Genomic DNA, 19057 nt, shown 5'->3' on the forward strand with positions numbered 1-19057 from the left:
CATATCACATGTTGAGTGTATAACTACTTATTACCGTGAGTTGACCCTAGCGCTTTGGCTTTGGTTTCATGTTTGTGTTTGGGCGGTCGGCCTGCTGCCAGATGTCGATGGCGGACTGGTTTTCGATGGTCTCTCCCTCGGGGGGGATCAGGTTTGAGTTGGTGGACCGTCATGCCCCCACCGCTTGGGTGATCGATGTTGCGGGTCACCGAGCGACGTATCGGGGAAGGGTCATGGAGGACCGGACGGATGAGCGTGGACGATTGACGAGGGGAGTGCTACGACGTATGGAGCTGAGCTTTGACTTGCCGCCTTCAGTTCGCTGTGGACCAGGTATTGGTCGAGGACCACCTGCACCACCTCCGGCTTCATCTTCTGATGACGAGGACCCAGCGGAGATCGAGCCTGTTGTTGCTGCACCTGTTGCGCCACCTCCTGCTACTGCCATTGATCCTACCGACGTGGCGTCGTCCTCTAGGCTTGTGCGGCCGAAGAGGGAGTCTGTTGTCCCATCTGCCTCACGTCTCTTTTCCTTTGCTTCACCACACGGCTACCGTGTGGACCCCTTGGTTAGGGTGTTGGAGGAGGATTTTCTTACAGGAGAGGTGGATGTTGAGACCGGCTCGACTAGGACGGTGCGCAGGACAGTTAGGAGGGAGGTCGTGGACTTGGACACCGAGATGATTACGGTGGATTCCGACTCTGACTCCGAGAGCAGTGGGGACAGCTACTCGCCGAGCAGCGACGAGGAGGAGGAGGAGCTATGAGCAGGACTGGGAGGGTAGGTTAGGCAGCGTCATTTTTTGTGTAGAGCTCTGATCGTCTTACTTTTGGGACAGGGTAGGTTCCCGATGTGTGGCTTTTTGTGTGGTTCTTTTGATGAGGAATCACAGAGAGTCTGTCGGAGTATAGGGGTCTTTTGTTCAGGTCATTTTTGGAGTCGACTTTCTCTTGGATGACTGTATATTTGATACTTTTACTTACAGTTCTGGTTCTGTATATATTTGCCTGCGGGCACACTACTTTGGAGTCACTGCGAGTGCGCGTGACATGGGAGTGCAGCTGAGGCTGTACATGTGTATATATTTGTATATCGGTTAGTTTAGTTGTTGGGTTATGTTTTTATTTTCTATTGCTTTTATTAAAAGGAATCAATCAAAAAAAAATTACCTGTTTTCCGCGTAAAGTTTATTTTTGAGTTACTAAAGTGACACCTGGAAATCGGGGTGTTACAAGCAGCAGCAGTAGCACTTGGCTCACCCTCTTTGCATTCTTCCTCTTGAAGCTTAAGCAGCAGTTCATCAACCTTGAGTTTCCTTGTAGTGCTGACCTTGATGGTCTCCTGAAGAGCCTTGGAGACTTCCTGCAATTCATAAATAATAGACCTCCTTCCAGACTTAGCCACTGGAGTAGATGCATATGTCCTGCTGGATGACACAACAATATCTGGGACATGAGGCCCAGAAAACAAATGATGATCCAAGGTAATAGGAGCACCCTTGGGCATAGCCACTTTATCATCCCTGACTATCTTGGGATGTTGTTGCAGAATGATCTCTGTGATGAGAGATGGAAAAAAAATTGGCAGTTTCACAACACAAGTTTCTGCATGCTTCAAGGTCTGTTAAAAAAAAAGTACCAAAGTCAAAAGGAACCATAGTAGCAATCTTGTAAATCAACCTGCCAAGAGTAGCAGAAACAACAGAAGTATGTTGGATAGAGACCCAATTCACAACACCAATCCTGTTAAGGATTTCACATTTCACACTGAGATTCCCAGTGGACAGCAGCTTGTTCTTTGGCCATTTCTGAACCTTACCAACAGTAAGTTCCTTGGTAATCACATCCAAGGATTGTTCTTCAGCAACAACTGCAGCAACACTTCTTCCAAGTGCTTTATTGATCACAGCAGGAGAAAACTTCACACATTTTGCCCTGACATACATCTTTCTGTACTCATCACTCTCAGGACCTTCACGAGTCTCTCAAAATATCTACCTACTTGTAGAACAGTCTTCGTAAGCCCAGTGAAATTCTGGTTCTCGCACAGGACAGATGTGCTACGCGATGCTGGGACAACCAATTCGACAACTGACTAACAGTAACAACATAAACTTTAAAAGTATAAGTAAACAAGACACAAGGATTGTTAACCCAGTTCGGTGCAACATCACCTACATCTGGAGGGCTTCGCCCAAAGAAAGGAAATCCACTATCTCAAGATTTAAGAACTACAGACACTCATGAACACCTCAGCTCATAGCTCTTTTCCTAATCTACCCAGTGTATTTCTACTTAGTATTTCCCCCTAAGTATGAGAGCCTCTCTCACTTTCTCTCAATCACTGCCACAGTGATTGGTAACAACAATCAACACATGTTTGAAGAGATTACAACTCAACTAAAACAAACCAACTCTATGCCATATAATTTTCAATGGAGGCAGTAGAGTGGTGTACAAATAACATAATAAGGACTCACAAAACACAACCCTAAAAATCCAATCCTTGGGTGCCCAACACACACTTAGCAACTAGGGTTAAGCCTGTTTAAATAGTTGTTCTTCAGGTCTTGATCTTCAATGGGCTTGCACGAAAATAGAGTCAACAAAACAGATCTGGAACAAATCTTTTTAAACCAGTAACAAATCTTATCAAATAAGATTTGAACAAAAGATAACAACTTTCAGAATTTAAACCAAATAAAATCATCTTCAGCGGATTTGAGTCCACTATATTATATTCCAGATAGCACACATAAGCTTCTTCAAAAACCCTAACTTGACAACCACGTAAACAATCCAAAGCTTCCTTTTTAAATCATCCAAACACACAGCAGATTCGCAGGGACACGTGTCACAGCACAATGTTACAACATCTGCTTTGACATCAAGTTGTTTTTGACAAAATGTAGACAACCAAAAGTAACAACAATCTCCCCCCTTTGTCAAATTTTGTCTAAAACAACTTGAGATTCAGAGAAGACAAACATAACTCCCCCTCAGCAGCGGAACTCCCCCTCAAACGGTGCAGCCCACTTACAACAACAACCTGACAGCTTCCAGATGCACATGTGACAACAACAAACACACTACTGCTGAAAATCAGAAACCACAACCAAAATCACATTACTCCCCCTTATTAGAAGAATTTTTTCTAAAAACTACTTGTGAGCACAGTGGTAGAGAAAATCTTTATCAACAACTATCAGTTGCACATCATTGACACAACATAAACAGCAGCGGATACATGAGATAACAAGATCAGATCTATTGATTGAACCTTCTTCCTTGATGTTGTCCATGAAACTAGAATATATTCCTTGGATGTCACCCAAACAGAATAGGGTGCCTGCTCTGATGGCAATTGAAATTCTGGTTCTCGCACAAGACAAATGTTCTACGCGATGCTGGGACAACCAGTTCGACAAATGACTAACAGTAACAACAGAAACTTTAAAAGTATAAGTAAACAAGACACAAGGATTGTTAACCCAGTTCCGTGCAACATCACCTACATCTGGAGGGCTTCGCCCAAAGAAAGGATATCCACTATCTCAAGATTTAGGAACTACAGACACTCATGAACACCTCAGCTCATAGTTCTTTTCCAAATCTACCCAGTGTATTTCTACTTAGTATTTCCCCTTAAGTATGATAGTCTCTCTCACTTTCTCTCAATCACTGCCACAGTGATTGGTAACAACAATCAACACATGTTTGAAGAGATTACAACTCAACTAAAACAAACCAACTCTATGCCATATAATTTTCAATGGAGGCAGTAGAGTGGTGTACAAATAACATAATAAGGACTCACAAAACACAACCCTAAAAACCCAATCCTTGGGTGCCCAACACACACTTAGCAACTAGGGTTAAGCCTCTTTAAATAGCTGTTCTTCAGGTCTTGATCTTCAATGGACTTGCACGAAAATAGAGTCCACAAAACAGATCTGGAACAAATCTTCTTAAACCAGTAACAAATCTTATCAAATAAGATTTGAACAAAAGATAACAACTTTCACAATTTAAACCAAATCAAATCATCTTCAGCAGATTTGATTCCACTATATTATATTCCAGATAACACACAGAAGCTTTTTCAAAAACCCTAACTTGACAACCATGTAAGCAATCCAAAGCTTCCTTTTTAAATAATCCAAACACACAGCAGATTCGCAGGGACACATGTCACAGCCCGATGTTACAACATCTGCTTCGACATCAGGTTGTTTTTGACAAAATGTAGACAACCAAAAGTAACAACACCCAGCCTTCTCAATGAGTGCCATCACCTCCTTGCATTCAATCACATCAAGTCTAACATCCCTTTCCATGGCAAGCCTTCTTTGATAAACATACTTCCACTTCAGAACATTCTCTTCAGAGTGGAAAGACACATTGTCTAGAGGGGCAGAAGGAACATTCTTGGGAATGCGTCTTCCTGAAAACTTTTTCTTCTCAGCAAGCACGATGTCTGGGACATCTGCTTCAACATCTGACTCAGATTCCTGAATAGCAGTAGGAACCTTCTTCTTTTTCTCTCGTTTGTTTTTCACAACCTTTTCCTTACCTTTTCCCTTCAGAGGAGACAAACACTGTATCACCATCCTTTTATGAAGAAGGAGAAGCAGCAGATTTAGTGGGAATAGTCTCTTCAGCGATCACATCCTCCCCAAGGTTTTCAGGAATAGGGGTTTCTTGAGGAACAAGAGTTTCTTGAGAGGCAGATGCCTCGACATTGGGTACAACATCACGATCGGAACCCACTGGAGTGTCTTCCTAATTGATGCTTGCAGCAGCATCATGAAGGGTTCACCTTCATCAAAGGCAACATCATCAAGGTACACATGCGAAGAGCCATCTTCGTGAGGCTTCGATTTGTACAGCTTTCTTGCTAGTGTCCTCACTTTCCTCTTTGATTGAGACATGGACTTCTCAAGATGTGAGGATGTTGATTGTGATGACCCACTCTTCAGACCTATAAATCTGACACCATTCTTGTTCGTGACAGACCTTGCATCCGCAGAATTAATCTTCCCGGAGGATTGAGACATGGTGAAAAGGACAGGAACTGAACAAGAAAAATTGAGAGTGATTGACAGAGAAATAAGAAATTCAAAAAGCAATAGCACAAGCGGTTGAGTTGTGATGAGAAATTGCTCGTTGAGGGTAGTTATAGGGCAGTTGTTTGATGATGCCATGATCTCTCTACTGACGTCAAGACGAAAGTTAATGTTGATTAATTGAAAACTAGCCGTTAACAACTGCTCATGTGTTAATTGCTACAATTCTTCACTTAGGAAAGTCCCTAGACTTCCTCTCAATTTGTCAAATGTGCTCGCATCAAGGGTTTTTGTAAAGATATCAGTCAATTGCTTGTCTGTTGTAACATGTTCCAATGTGATGACCTTATCCTCCACCAAATCCCTAATAAAATGATGCCTAATGTCAATGTGCTTTGTTCTGTTGTGCTGAATTAGATTCTTGGAGATGCTAATAACACTAAAATTGTCGCAGTACAATGTCATAACATTCTGTTCAACATCATACTCCTTGAGCATTTGTTTCATCCATATTAGCTGAGTACAACTACTCCCTGCTGCAATGTATTCTGCCTCCATTTGCTTGACTTGCAACCCTAAGAAATAGTTCAGTTCACCAACTAAACTCATTTCGATTTCAGACTTCGTTTGTTGAACAAAATGCTCCACCATGGTGTTCGACATTCGTCCAAAAACAATATCATACACATAGATCTGTGTTATCATGAGCTTCCCTTTGTCATTTCTTACAAACAAAGTCTCTATTCCACCCTTGCAATATCCATTGTTGACAAGAAATTCAGCGAGTCTCTCATACCAAGCCCTAGGTGCTTATTTTAATCCATATAGTGCCTTTCTCAGCTTGTACACATGATCAGGATATTGAGGATCTATGAATCCTTTTGGCTGCTCAACATACACTTCCTCAATCAAATACCCATTCAGAAAAGCAATCTTCACATCCATCTGATATAACTTGAACTTTAGCAGACAAGCAACTCCCAACAAGAGTCTGATAGATTCCAGTCTAGCCACTAGAGCAAAGGTCTCATCAAAATCAACTCCTTCTATCTGAGTGTAGCCTTGAGCAACTAATCTTGCTTTGTTTCTTGTGACAATACCATGTTCATCAGACTTGTTCTTGAAAATCCACTTAGTGCCAATGATGTTTGCATCCTTAGGTCTTGACACCGGATACCAAACCTCATTTCTCCTGAACTGTTCCAGTTCTTCTTGCATAGAATTTATCCAGTATTCATCAGTCAGTGCTTCCTTAACATTTTTGGGTTCGATCTTGGATATGAAACATGCATGTGCAATAAGATTTATGGACCTAGTTGCCACAACTTCATGAAGATCACCAATAATATTTTCTTGGGGATGTATCTTCTGGATTCTTATTGAATGAGCTTTATTTGAAGTTTCCAGCTTATCTTCTTGTTCACGGTCTGCAAGAATATAGCATTTACTCCAAAAAAATATGAACGTATTTCACAGTAGGCTTTCTTCCTTCATAATTCATACTGAGTAGAGGATGTTCCTGCTCTAAGGGTAACTCTGTTATAAATATAGCATGCAGTACTCATAGCTTCAGCCCAAAACTGATAAGGAATCTTTTTGGCATGTAACATAACTCTAGCTGATTCCTGCAGAGTTCTATTCTTCCTTTCAACAACTCCATTTTGTTGACGTGTGATAGGAGCTGAAAACTCATGACTGATTCCTTCTGATCCACAAAATTCAGAGAATTTAGATTTCTCAAACTCCTTACCATGATCACTTCTAATTCTTACAATGACACAACTATTCTCATTTGAAGTTTCAAACAGAGGTTCTTGAAGATTTCAAAAGTATCTGACTTTTCTCTAATGAAATCCACCCAAGTATACCTGGAAAAATCATTAACACAAATAAACACGTACCTTTTTCCTCCCAGACTTTCAATTTGCATGGGACCCATGAGATCCATGTGCAACAGTTCAAGGACCTTTGTTGTGGTATGATGTTGGAGCTTCTTGTGGGACATCTCGGTTTGTTTGCCAATCTGACACTCTCCACACATTCTTCCTTCATCTATCTTCAACTTAGGCAGACTTCTTATGGCTTCTTCAGTGATAATCTTCTGCATACTCTTGAGATTCATATGACCCAGTTTTTGATGCCACAGATTTATCTCATCTTCTTTAGAAATTAAGCATCTTGAGATGTGAGATCCACATATAGCAATTATCCTTTGATCTGACTCCTCTCGTTAGCACTTCTTAATCATCTGAAGTAACAACACATTCTATTTTACTGAACTTCACATCAAGTCCTTAATCACAGAGTTGACTAATGCTGATTAGATTGGCAGTTAACCCTTTAACAAGTAACACATCATTCAAATCAGGAAATCCAGAACCAACAAGTCTTCCAATTCCCTTGATCTTTCCTTTGGCTTCATCTCCAAAAGTAATATAGCTGCTCGAGTGACCCTTGATATTTTCCAGATAGCTCTTGTCTCCTGTCATGTGTCTTGAACATCCACTGTCTTGAACATCCCTTGATGAAGCTCTGAAGGATGTGTGAGCAATAAGACTTGAGAATTCACATTTGAGTTTCCATTTCTTCTTCACCTAGGCGCTCTCTGAACTTCTTGGTTGATTTGGTATTTGAGGATAACCATATAGCTTGAAACAGTAAGACCTTATGTGACAATTTCTCCCACAATAGTGACATCTCCATGGGGAACTTCTGACACTTTTGTACTAAGGAGTCACATGTCGAGGCATATGCTGGGACATCTGTCCTAACAGCAGGCTGTTGCTTGGTTACTTGAATTCAGATTGTTTTACAGCAGCTACAAATTCCTTTTAAATCTTCTGACCTTCCTTGTTTGCAGTCATGTAGTCAAAACCAATACCCTTCAAACTTCTCCCTTGTTTGCTTGTTTCCTTAAGAATCTCATCTAACATATCAGAACCATTATTTAGCATCCTAAGGGACTTATGTGTGGTTTCAAGCTTGTTCTTCAGAGATATTACCTCCTCCTGTAACCCTGCATTAACACCCATCAACTTTACCTTTTCAAGAGTATCAATGCCTTCCAACTTTGATTTCCATTCATCAAGCTCTTCTTTCAGCTTAGTACTGATCTCATACAAATTTTCCTTTTAGAGGTTAGTTGTTCTATTTCACTTTCCTTCTCTCTCACACGTTTACATGCTTTCTTCCACTTGTTATGCAATAACCTATATGTCTCAGCTAGTTCTTCATCAGTTATATCCTCATCACTAGTGTCAGGTCCATCAATCATTCAAGAGAATGCAGTAATCTTGTTAGCAGAGACCTCATCTTCCTTATTTGTGTCTTCATCTGACCAGGTTACCACCATGCCTTTCTTCTGCTTTTTAAGGTAGGTAGCACATTCAGTTCTAATGTGGCCATATCCTTCACATTCATGACACTGCACTTCTCTACTCTGACCATATTTATCTTCCTCTTTGGCCTTTCGTTGAAAGTTAGAGGATTTAGAGTTGTCTAACTTCATGTCCTGGACATTAGACTTTGTTCTCCTGTTAGTCTTTCTCAATGCTCTATTAAACTTTCTCCCAATAAGAGCTAGAGCTTCAGAGAGGTTTTCACCTTCACAATCAATATCATCATCATCAGTGTTTGACACAAACGCAATGCTTTTATTTTTCTTCTCAGTCTTGTCACCAAAAGTTAACTCATTTGTTTGCAGAGATCCAATGAGTTCATCAACCTTCATGCTACTAGTGTCTTGAGCTTCCTAAATTGCAGTGACTTTCATAGCAAACTTCTTGGGCAGGGACCTCAAGATTTTCCTCACAAGTTTCTCATCTGACATAGGTTCTCCCTAGGCAAATGATGAATTAGCCAAGTCACGCACACGCATATGAAATTCTGAGATTGTTTCCTCTTCAGTCATCCTCATGTTTTCAAACTGAGTTATAAGCATTTGAAGTCTTGACATTCTCACTCTAGATGTTCCTTCATGGGTAGTCTTCAGAATATCCCAAGCTACCTTGGCAGCAGTACACGTATTGATAAGTCTAAACATATTCTTGTTGACACCATTGAAGATGGCATTCAAAGCTTTAGAGTTTTTCAGAGCAGCTTCTTCTTCTTCTTTTGTCCATTCTTCCTCAGGTTTTTCACTTATCGCGATTGAAATCCCTTCCGTTTGTTCCTTGGTGGGATGTTTCCAACATTTGACAATTGCTTTCCAAGTCTTGCTGTCAATTGACTTGAGAAAGACTGTCATGCGTACTTTCCAGTAGTCATAGTTAGTACCATCCAGAATGGGTGGCCTGTTGACTGATCCTCCCTCCTTATTGTCTATGAGAACTGAATCTATTTTCCCTGGAGCTCACCCAACCAGAACAGGGTGCTTGCTCTGATACCAATTGAAATTCTAGTTCTCTTACAGCTGATGTTCTACGCGATGCTGGAACCACTGGTTCGGCAATTGATTATCAATAAACAGAAACAAAACTTAAAAGCATAAAACACAACACCAGAGTTGTTAACCTAGTTTGAAGAAACTTCACCTACGTCTGGAGGGTTTTCACCCAAAGAAAGGAATCCACTATCTCAAGATATAGGAACTACAGACACTCATGAACACCACAACTCATAGTTCTCTTCCTAATCTACCCAGTGTATTTCTACTTAGTATTTCCCCCTAAGTATGAGAGCCCCTCTCACTTTCTCTCAATCACTGCCTCAGTGATTGGTAAGAACAACAATAATCAGAGTTTAACACTCAAGGAACACAGAACACAACCTTGCCTTATAGAATCAATGAGCAAAGTTTGTTCACAATGAAAACAAGGACTAAGACAGCAATCCTAAAACACTCGATCTTCTCTCTCAAAGCTTCGGTAGTCTTCACGTTTTAGGTCTTCATATATATATGCTCTAGCAGCCACACTAGGGTTTCCAGAGGCTGAAGCAAGTAGTCCAACAACAACAAATCAAAACGCTATCTTCAGGATCATGATTGCGTTACAAAACAATCAACCATTAAAAACAATAGAGAAAAATCTTCAATCAGAGATTGTCTCAACAAATAAACCAGCCCACAATAAAAGCAACCTCGATACAACTACTTAAACCGCAAGTAACCACAAAAAAATCTTCACCTGATTTTCCAGGGCACACATAAGCACTCAAAGTAAAGGAATAATGTCATGTGCTACACAAATGCAAATGACACAACATCTGCTTCGACATCAGGTTTTTTTGACAAAATGAAAGACAAGCACAAAGAACAACAACATTCGTAGAGAGATGACCTCCTGATGACATTGACCTTCGTAAGTGTGAACCTCGCATCCTCGGGATATTAACCGGGATCGCAAATTTGTGATGCTAACCATGACATGAACCGAACGATAGAGTGGGCTTTGTTTGTTGCTCAAGCTCCTGGTGGTAGTGGCAGAGGCGGATGGGAAGAAGGAGAAGGAGTAGGACAAGGACAACAAGATCAAGGCAAGAAGAGAAGAAAGAGGAAGGAATAAGGATATTGTTTTCCATTTGTGTTTATGTAACAAAACTTAGTTGGTATTTTAAAATTGGAACCTTTAATCTTTGCTTTCTATGTTATAGTTGCGGTTAGGTACCTTATGGTTATGTAATGCACAATTATTTTACCTTCAAGCATTGTTATGTACTTGCTATGGTTATGTTTGTTTCTATTTGGATAAGCATTGTTTATGTTTCTGTGTCTGGTTATTTCAGCTTCTGTTTCTGGTTGTTATTAAGTTCATTCGCACTTTCAAGTGTGTAGATAATGCACTTGAAACTGCGTAGACAATGTACTTAGAAGTGCGTAATTAACGCACTTAGAAGTGCGTGCGTAACATAAACAATTGAAACAAAATCAGAAACAGTTACTTAAACAACTGATAACAACAACAACAAAAATCTCATTTATTAATCATAAAATAACTAGTACAAATCTCATTTTTCAAACATAATAAGACTAGTACAATTGAAACAAAATCAGAAAAAAAATACAAAAGGGAATTCCAAAAAGGTTAGCAAAAGGCTTCAATTTTATTCATGAGAAGAAACACGTCCATGGCAATGTGAACCCAACAACATTATGTTAAGCTCTTTGGAGACCATTTCTAATGATAGAAGCATTAAGGATAGTGCTCAAATGAGCTCAATGGTTGCTCATTAAGGTCTCTATAATGCATTTGAAATAGGTTAATTCTCAAACTGGTTGGAAACTTGTTGGTAATTCCATTCCAAGTTGCAACCCCCAGCCAGTTTAAGAATAAATTGCTTGGTTAATTCCAATTTGGATTTCCCAACTAGTTTAACGATTAACCTATTTCAAAGGCTTTATAGAGAGACCTTAATGAGCAACCTATCAGCCTAATTTAGCATTATCCTTAATGGAGAAAGAAAGAGAGAAATAGAGAAAGAGTGGAAGAAATGTAGAAAGAATGGATGAATCATTGTGAAAAAGTTTCCTATTTATAGAATTCAAAATTGTCATAGGAATTAACGGATTAACATAGGAATTAACAGTCAAATTAGTGTGTAACATGTGCTTTAATTGAGAATTGGGAGTTTGAGAAAGTGGAAGTTTCTGATTATGCATCAGTTGCCGTTTTGATTGGTCAGTAACGCACCTTAAAGTGCGTAGGTAACACACTTTCGAAGTGCGTCGGTAATGCAGTTCGAAAGTACGTAGCCTAGGCAGTTACAAAGTGCGTAGTATACAAAAAATAAGGGTGTTTTTGGGTTTCGAATATATAAGGGGGTAGAATTAGATGAGAGGGGGGTGAGAATAACAATTACCTTGATATAATGGACGATTACTGTGACTAAAAATTAACAGTCCATTGCTGATTGCATTACAACTGTTGATACTAAGATAATGGTTGAGTACTGTGACAAAACTTGTAGTCAAGAACTGATTACATTACAACCAAGACACCAGAATTGTATAATAGTTATTTCTTGAGGAAACCAGATAATAACACAAGAAAAAAATAATAATTTCCACACTCCTATTGCATGGTTATATACATTTGCGTGTTATAACTATTTTTAGTGATTTGTTGTGCAGATCAATCTCAGAGGTATGATCCTTGAACATGACATATAGAAGCTCAGTTTACAAACAGGCTACCATTTGCTTCTCATCATCTATAAAAGTCATGATTTTAACAGCCTTCAGGATTTGACAAAAAAATGAAAAAACAGCCTGCAGAAAAAAAAGCCCATCAATATACATGTTATTTCAATTAATTAGATTAATAATATTATATCAGATGGTGGATATTCTGTTCATGTGAAAAAGTTGAACTGCAATGTGTTTCTAAAACAATTCTTGCTTTATGCAGTAAAATTCCTCAGCTGCAAATACATATGGCTCAGGGGCTCATGATTATTATGATCTTGAGGTCACTTGGAATTTTGTTGCTTAAAACTTAAAAGAACATTAGAGATTGAGAGTACGTTTGTTTAAAAGTTCATATACTTCCTATGCACATTTTGTCAATGTACCAAAATTGTTGCTTCAGGAAAAACGACTTTTACATTTTCTAAAAGCCAATGCAAACATCTCTGATGCTTTGTCTCGGAGAGTGTTTCGTTTTGCAGTTAGAAGTCTCGTAATCACTTTTAGAGGAACCACAAGTTGTGTATTGGATCAATGGAATTGAATTAGTGAGTGACCATCTTGTTGAAGAGAGAAAGAAGATGGAAAAATATTTACCAGTAATTGTTGTATGTAGATTCCAACCTTTGAGGTGTCTATCTAATATGACAAGTCCCCATCTGTAAGGAAAACCTCAGGATGCACTGCTGCATCTTTAAGGAAAACCCCTGGGTGAACTGCTGCATTGGTGAAATTCAGAGCTCGTTGTAGCTTGCGGTGGTCAAATACTTCAACATCAACACTGAAGATTGCACTAACTGGTCTATGATCTGAAAGCTTATTTTCTGAACGCCCATATTGAAGTTGCTTTATTCCTTTTCCTAGCCACAATATTCGGTCACACCTGCATAATCTTATACAGGATCACTTGCTGCATCTTACTTTGCCTAACAGATAGATAACTAGTATCTAATGATTGTACAAACAAAACATTCACATGCTTACAATCCAGATTTGTACTTACCAAGCTGGTGATCTCTTTTTTTCTCCTTCTTTTGGGTTCTCACCAACATATTTATCAGAATTGAATTCATACTTGTAAGTAGGTGGGAAGTTTACAAACCCCTCTTTCCATCCATCAAACACATGTCCACTATGCAATTCATTGCTTAGCTGCAAATAAGGTAAAACAATTAGAATTTCTCACTGATAAAGATCATTTGTAGTAAATTAGTGAATCCAAATTTGGTGCCAACACTTCTAGTCCCTTTGGCAACTCTAGGTCTAGATTTTTTATTTTTGTAAGATACAAATTTGACAAGGTCTATAACATCACTTTGGAGACAAACAGTCTAGTGTCTATGTTTCATAATCCTCACCTGATCATAATTCATCAGTTCATCCCATTTCTTTTGAGCTACCAGCTTCCGAACCTCCACATCCAACAAATTGATACGATAATTCAAATCCCCAAACCAGAAAATTTGACTGTTACCACAAAGCAACTAATCAATGAGCCAAAATGTTCATTCATAACACATGAATTCCCAAAAATCCACAAGAAGCAGTATACCCTATACTAGCTAACAGTAACCATATTAAACACATTCCTTTAGTTTGCTTTTTTATTTTTCTAACAGCACTGAGTGTATTTATTTTCAAGTTGAAAGCACCTTCAACTGAGATATTTGGCTTTCTAATATAGTTTTTCCAATCCAATGGATAAACAAACACACACTTACTCATGAGATGGGATTGTCTGAGGCTGGTCTGCATCAAAGACAGATGAGAAACGAGTGCGTCGAAGAATTTCATGAACATCTGAGTTTCGTCTATGTTCTGCCCCTTCCTTCTGACCAGAACTCAGATGGGAACAAACAAAACACATCCTTGACTGAAAGAGAGACATGCTAACTGAAACAGAACCCTGCATCAGTGATAGTTTGTTATCTTAGAATGAACTAGTTCTAATTGTAAATATGTACAAATATGGTTAGTTTTCTTTTGCTGTATATGTGATATCAAATGCACAAAGCTTGTCACAGATCACATTGCCAGACAATATAACATGGAGGACACTACTTCTTGTCTCATTTAAGCTGCATGCTGCAACATAAGTGAACAAATAATAACATGTTTGAATGAGTTCCCAATCAATTCTGTCCCTCAAAAGGTACTCACATAAGCTTTTTCGCAGAATTGATTTTGTCTTTAGAATCATTTGTAGAAGGATTTCAAACAGGCACTAAAACACTCTATGCTCATCTTTGTTGTTCTAGGAGGGCAATAAGTACCCTTCCACAACATGATGTGGTGCAATGTGATCTATGCAAGCTCATTGATGCTTGTGATGTATTACCTAGAGTCTGTTTGGATATGAACCAAAGAACACTTATTGAAACTTATCTACTAAAAAATACACTAGATAAGCTCCAATAAGAATCTTTGGCTCACATCCAAACAGGCTCCTAGTATACTAGATATAAGTTTTATGATACCTTGTTATGACTTGACATGAAATCCTTAATGTCTTGGAGTACATTAAAATACAACTATACTATAATGATGCCATATTTAGTATCAAAGGGCATTACACCATTACCTTGTTTCCCATGTAGCCCATAATACCAACTCCAACAGGAGAAACCTTCAAATTATTAATGTGCCTCCTCAACCTCCTTTGCACCCAAACAGAAACATAAATTCCCACCATCTGCTTGCTGACAATCCGGACATACATTTCATGTGATTTCGCGGTTCCTATTCCATTAGCATCTTCTTCATCAGGTAATTCAAGAAAAGTATCATCTTCCTCATCTGATAACACAATGTCAGATACTTCTGCAAGGGAATCAAACACTTCTGGCACCACTTGCTGCTGCTGCTCCTTCCAGAGCAAAGTCAAGTTTCCTGAACTTTGGTGTGAACGTTTCATTCCACTGGCAAACTTCACAGCATTATCTGTCCAGTTAAAGCCAATTAAAGCTGAACTGCTTAGTACTCTACGCAATTTTGGACTCGAATCAGCGAGGGGAATTGCATTTGCATCTAATGGACGTTCAGGCCAGTCAAGTGTGGTCTGAAGATCAATGCCATGTATTCTCTTCAACTGCAAATTGTTTCCTATAGAACTGATTATGCTTTTCTCTTGCTCCTGTTCTAGCTCATCACTGTCAAAACCTACTAAATACTCTTCATTAATCATATTATCTAGTGGATTAGCACCATTGTTGTCTGGTAGAACATCAGCAGAAGCAGTTGGAGAAGTAGGGGCACTGTGGCTTTTGCGTTTACTTTTAGGTTCAGAAGATTTGTTTAGAGTTTTTCGAATGATTGCCTCCCATTTTGAGATGGGTGTGTTATCCTCAGCTCCCAGTACATTGCCAGCATTTAATGGTACTACCTCTTGGAAACTGTCAATATAGTATTCAAAAGGAAACCAAATGACATAAAGTTAGACCAATTTTACAACCACTACAGAAAAACTACAATTAAGGCTTTGTAACATCTCATCCTATTAAATCAAAATTTCATGTAGAAGGCCTATTTAGCATAAGAATATAGGGATTTGGTTCCCATAAAGTGAGAGAGTCATTTAAGGAGTAAAGTAAGTTATCACAACAATGATTGAGAAATCTACAGTTCAGGTCTAAAGAACATCATAGTTTGTTATATATGTACAATCATATGATCACAATAACAACAATTGATTTCTTTATCAATAATTGCGATGAATTACTTTATCATGTAAAGTGTCTACCTCACTTTGAGGGAGTCAAATACATTCTTATAGATTTGGTTGTTCTATAGTGAGAGAATAGGGTAACTTAAGTCATCGTGACCATTGATTGAGAAATTAATGGTTCAGATTTAAAGAACATGTTAGTTTGTTATACATGTAGAAGCTTAGATACAGCTACAAGGTGTTTGCTTTGAATCTAAGAACATGAGATCTTCTGTTTATTCTTAAAAGCAGTCATCGTTTGGAAAATAAATAGGAATTCTAAATGCCAAATATGTTGAAGAAGCAAACATAAAATGCATCAATTTACCCTAAACACAGTAGAAAAACTAAAGCATTAAGCAACTAGAGAAACCACTTACCCAATAATGTAAATATCTGCTGGCTCTTTGGTACAGAGCCAGTCCTCAATTTCAAGATCATTACATGGATGCTTTCCAGCAACATTCCAAGTGCCAACTGTTACTCTGCAAAATAACCATTTGTATAATGCATTTCATTAATATCATTAAATTAGTAACATGTTACATAACAAGATTGCCACCAGACCTCACTTCCTTAGTATTTATGTACTGAGCACGCAGAGTTTCTGAGTTTCCTCTTCTGTGTCTCATCTTGTAGGACTTCTTATAAGATGCATCTGAATAACACATATCAGGATTTGAACACACTGAGGTTATCAGGTGCTAAAAAAGACAATCATTTTAAGATCACAAATTAATCAAGCTAGTTGGTTAAAAGTTTTCTTACTTTCATAAACTTCTTGCCTACTAACAAAATTGAAACACTAATAATACTTAGACATCCAAACAGTTAGACACCCAACATACACCTCATTTTTCTCTCTAGCTCCGTCTCTCTTCTATCACATTACGTCATATATTACATCTATTATTTCTTTCTCTTCTCTTCCTTTCTCACTTGTCTACAAAGTGTCCACAGTTGATAAAGATCATTTGTCCTCATTTGATGTTTATTTCCCTGTCCCACTAATGAAATTATGTCATATAGTCATGAGTATGACAATTATAACCTTATATGTGTGGTTTTTAAATGACATGTCATAATTTAATGAGTAGGACATAAAATGTGACACCAAATGGATTTAGAGGACCTCACTCCATCTACCCTAAGTAGATGTCCACAAATCATTTTCCAAATTGAAATTTCTTCAGGCTTCCTTTCTCTCTCCATGAAACATTTCAGCTCCATATTGATGTCGTACACATCAATAAGTATAGTGTAACCTGGGCAAGTTTGGCTCCAATTAAGAACATTGTTTTCCCATGTCCACCAATAGGTGCAAGCAAAGTTATGCAAAACTATGAAAAGATTCTATCTATAAGTATTGTGTAACTTGGACAAGTTTGGCTTCAAATAAAAAACATGACTTATTTTCTTTAGAATTAATTCTAATATCCAGAAGGGTGCTACTCACCCAATTTTCTCCCCAAAATTGAATTTGATTAATAATATAAAATCATTCATGTCACCCTTACCCAATAACTTAAGCTTTTGGGATAATTGGTTTCTTGACATGATATTAGAAGTTTAGCCATGGTGGGGGCTCTTTGTACTGAAAGTCTTCCTATCAGTATAACCAGGCGATGTGTTCCGTTGACGCGATGAAACGAACGACAGTACAAGTGTTAGAAATAATAATATAAAATCATTCATGTGGCCTAAATAAGGGCTACACAAATGATTTTATATTAAGCTATTAGATAAGAGTCACATTACTAATTTTATATTATTATTTCTAAATATAAAGATTTCCAGATATACACTCATTAAATTGTTTTTCCATGCCCACCAAAAGGTGGGAGCAAAGTTATGTATTCTACTACAGGCTTCTATTCTAACTGATTATATAACCAGAGCAAGCAATGGCAGCAGAAGGTATTTAGAAACAAAGAGTACATATTCATTCACACAATGACACAAATTTAAATAAAGTTTGTGAAAACTGTCTTTTTTTTCTTTTTACCATTTATCTCTTATAAAGTAGAAGATTACTGCAGAGGAATAAAGTATTACCTGATGTTTGACTTGAGAATATTGATTCTGTTCTTAATGGATTATCTTCACGCACTCCCATTCTTGAAGCTTTAGGAGAGCAAGCTGGATGAAAATTGAAACAACCTATGAAATGAAAAAGAAAGAAAATGACCAATCTCAACAGAACATTTTTTTTTAGTAAAACTCACAAAAGCATACCTTCATCTTCACTCTCAGTTTCAGTGTCCACTTCATCTTCACTAAAATCATACACCTTTGGCTTTATATTCAACCATTTCTTCATCACCATGGAAGGCCAAAAAGCCTGCAATAATATAAAAAAATTAGAAGGTTCTGAGAAACATGCACCATATAGAACATGTTAAAGTTTACCTCTGAGCGTTTTCCTCTCCTTGCTTTCATTGCATCAATTCAAATAGTTAAATACTATAGCTGGAAACCAATAACCACTGTGTACGTACTGTGCTAGACTTTCAAACCTGAATGAAGCACTTAAATATGGAAGCAGTCATTGACAATTTTTAGTCACTATTTGACAATTAATATTTAAATAACATGTCTTCTCAAGATTGTAACAATTAACAAATCAAAGTTGTAGTTATTTGAATAGAAAGGTGATCCCTATATAACCACATAGAAAAGGACAGAAAGTGTGTGAGTAGTGACTACATCAGCAAGACATCCATAACCACAAATTGCAAAATGAAATAAAATAAAACAGAAAAATATTACTACTGGTCCTTCCTCACAGCACTAACCAAATTTCTTATAATGAAACATAGTAAAACAGTGTCTTGTTTAGCATTTTCGGACACACAAGACAGGGAGAGATAGCAATTCTGAAAGATATATAAATTATTGAGTCAGCACAAAAACACAAATCTATATATTTTATTCATTGAGAGTAGGAAAGAAAGACCAATTACGAAAAATTATGTATGTTTAAGCAACTAGCTAATAATAAAAAGCTAGGCCAAAGCATAAACAAATTCCAAATGGGTATTCTTTATTGTTATTGTTAGGACAATAATTCACAAACTAATAACTACTACAGGGTGCAGATTTACCACTGCCACAAAATAGAGTAGCTATACATCAGCAGATACCAAAACTGATGACGACTTGCAA

At 37.9% G+C, this 19057-nt stretch overlaps 1 protein-coding gene across 3 annotated transcripts; it reads right to left on the reverse strand.

Annotated features, from left to right (window-relative positions):
- Positions 1-11887: 11887 nt before the first annotated feature.
- Positions 11888-18478, reverse strand: LOC130710285 (type I inositol polyphosphate 5-phosphatase 2-like). 3 transcript variants are annotated; one of them, XM_057559488.1, is made up of 11 exons: positions 18302-18464; positions 18128-18233; positions 17948-18052; positions 16460-16550; positions 16273-16377; positions 14771-15581; positions 13911-14095; positions 13548-13656; positions 13193-13341; positions 12787-13072; positions 11888-12273 (listed from the first exon to the last, which is right to left on the reverse strand). In XM_057559488.1, the coding sequence occupies exons 1-10, from the start codon at positions 18329-18331 to the stop codon at positions 12829-12831; spliced, it is 1935 nt and encodes a 644-aa protein (XP_057415471.1). In that variant the 5' UTR covers positions 18332-18464; the 3' UTR covers positions 11888-12273; positions 12787-12828. The 3 variants fall into 3 exon arrangements, with proteins under 3 accessions (XP_057415471.1, XP_057415472.1, XP_057415473.1); XM_057559489.1 differs by having other exon boundaries at positions 17948-18031; positions 18302-18462; XM_057559490.1 differs by lacking the exon at positions 11888-12273 and having other exon boundaries at positions 12942-13081; positions 18302-18478.
- Positions 18479-19057: the final 579 nt, after the last annotated feature.

Source organism: Lotus japonicus, chromosome 4 (assembly GCF_012489685.1).
Source record: "Lotus japonicus ecotype B-129 chromosome 4, LjGifu_v1.2".
Taxonomy (NCBI): Eukaryota; Viridiplantae; Streptophyta; class Magnoliopsida; order Fabales; family Fabaceae; genus Lotus; species Lotus japonicus.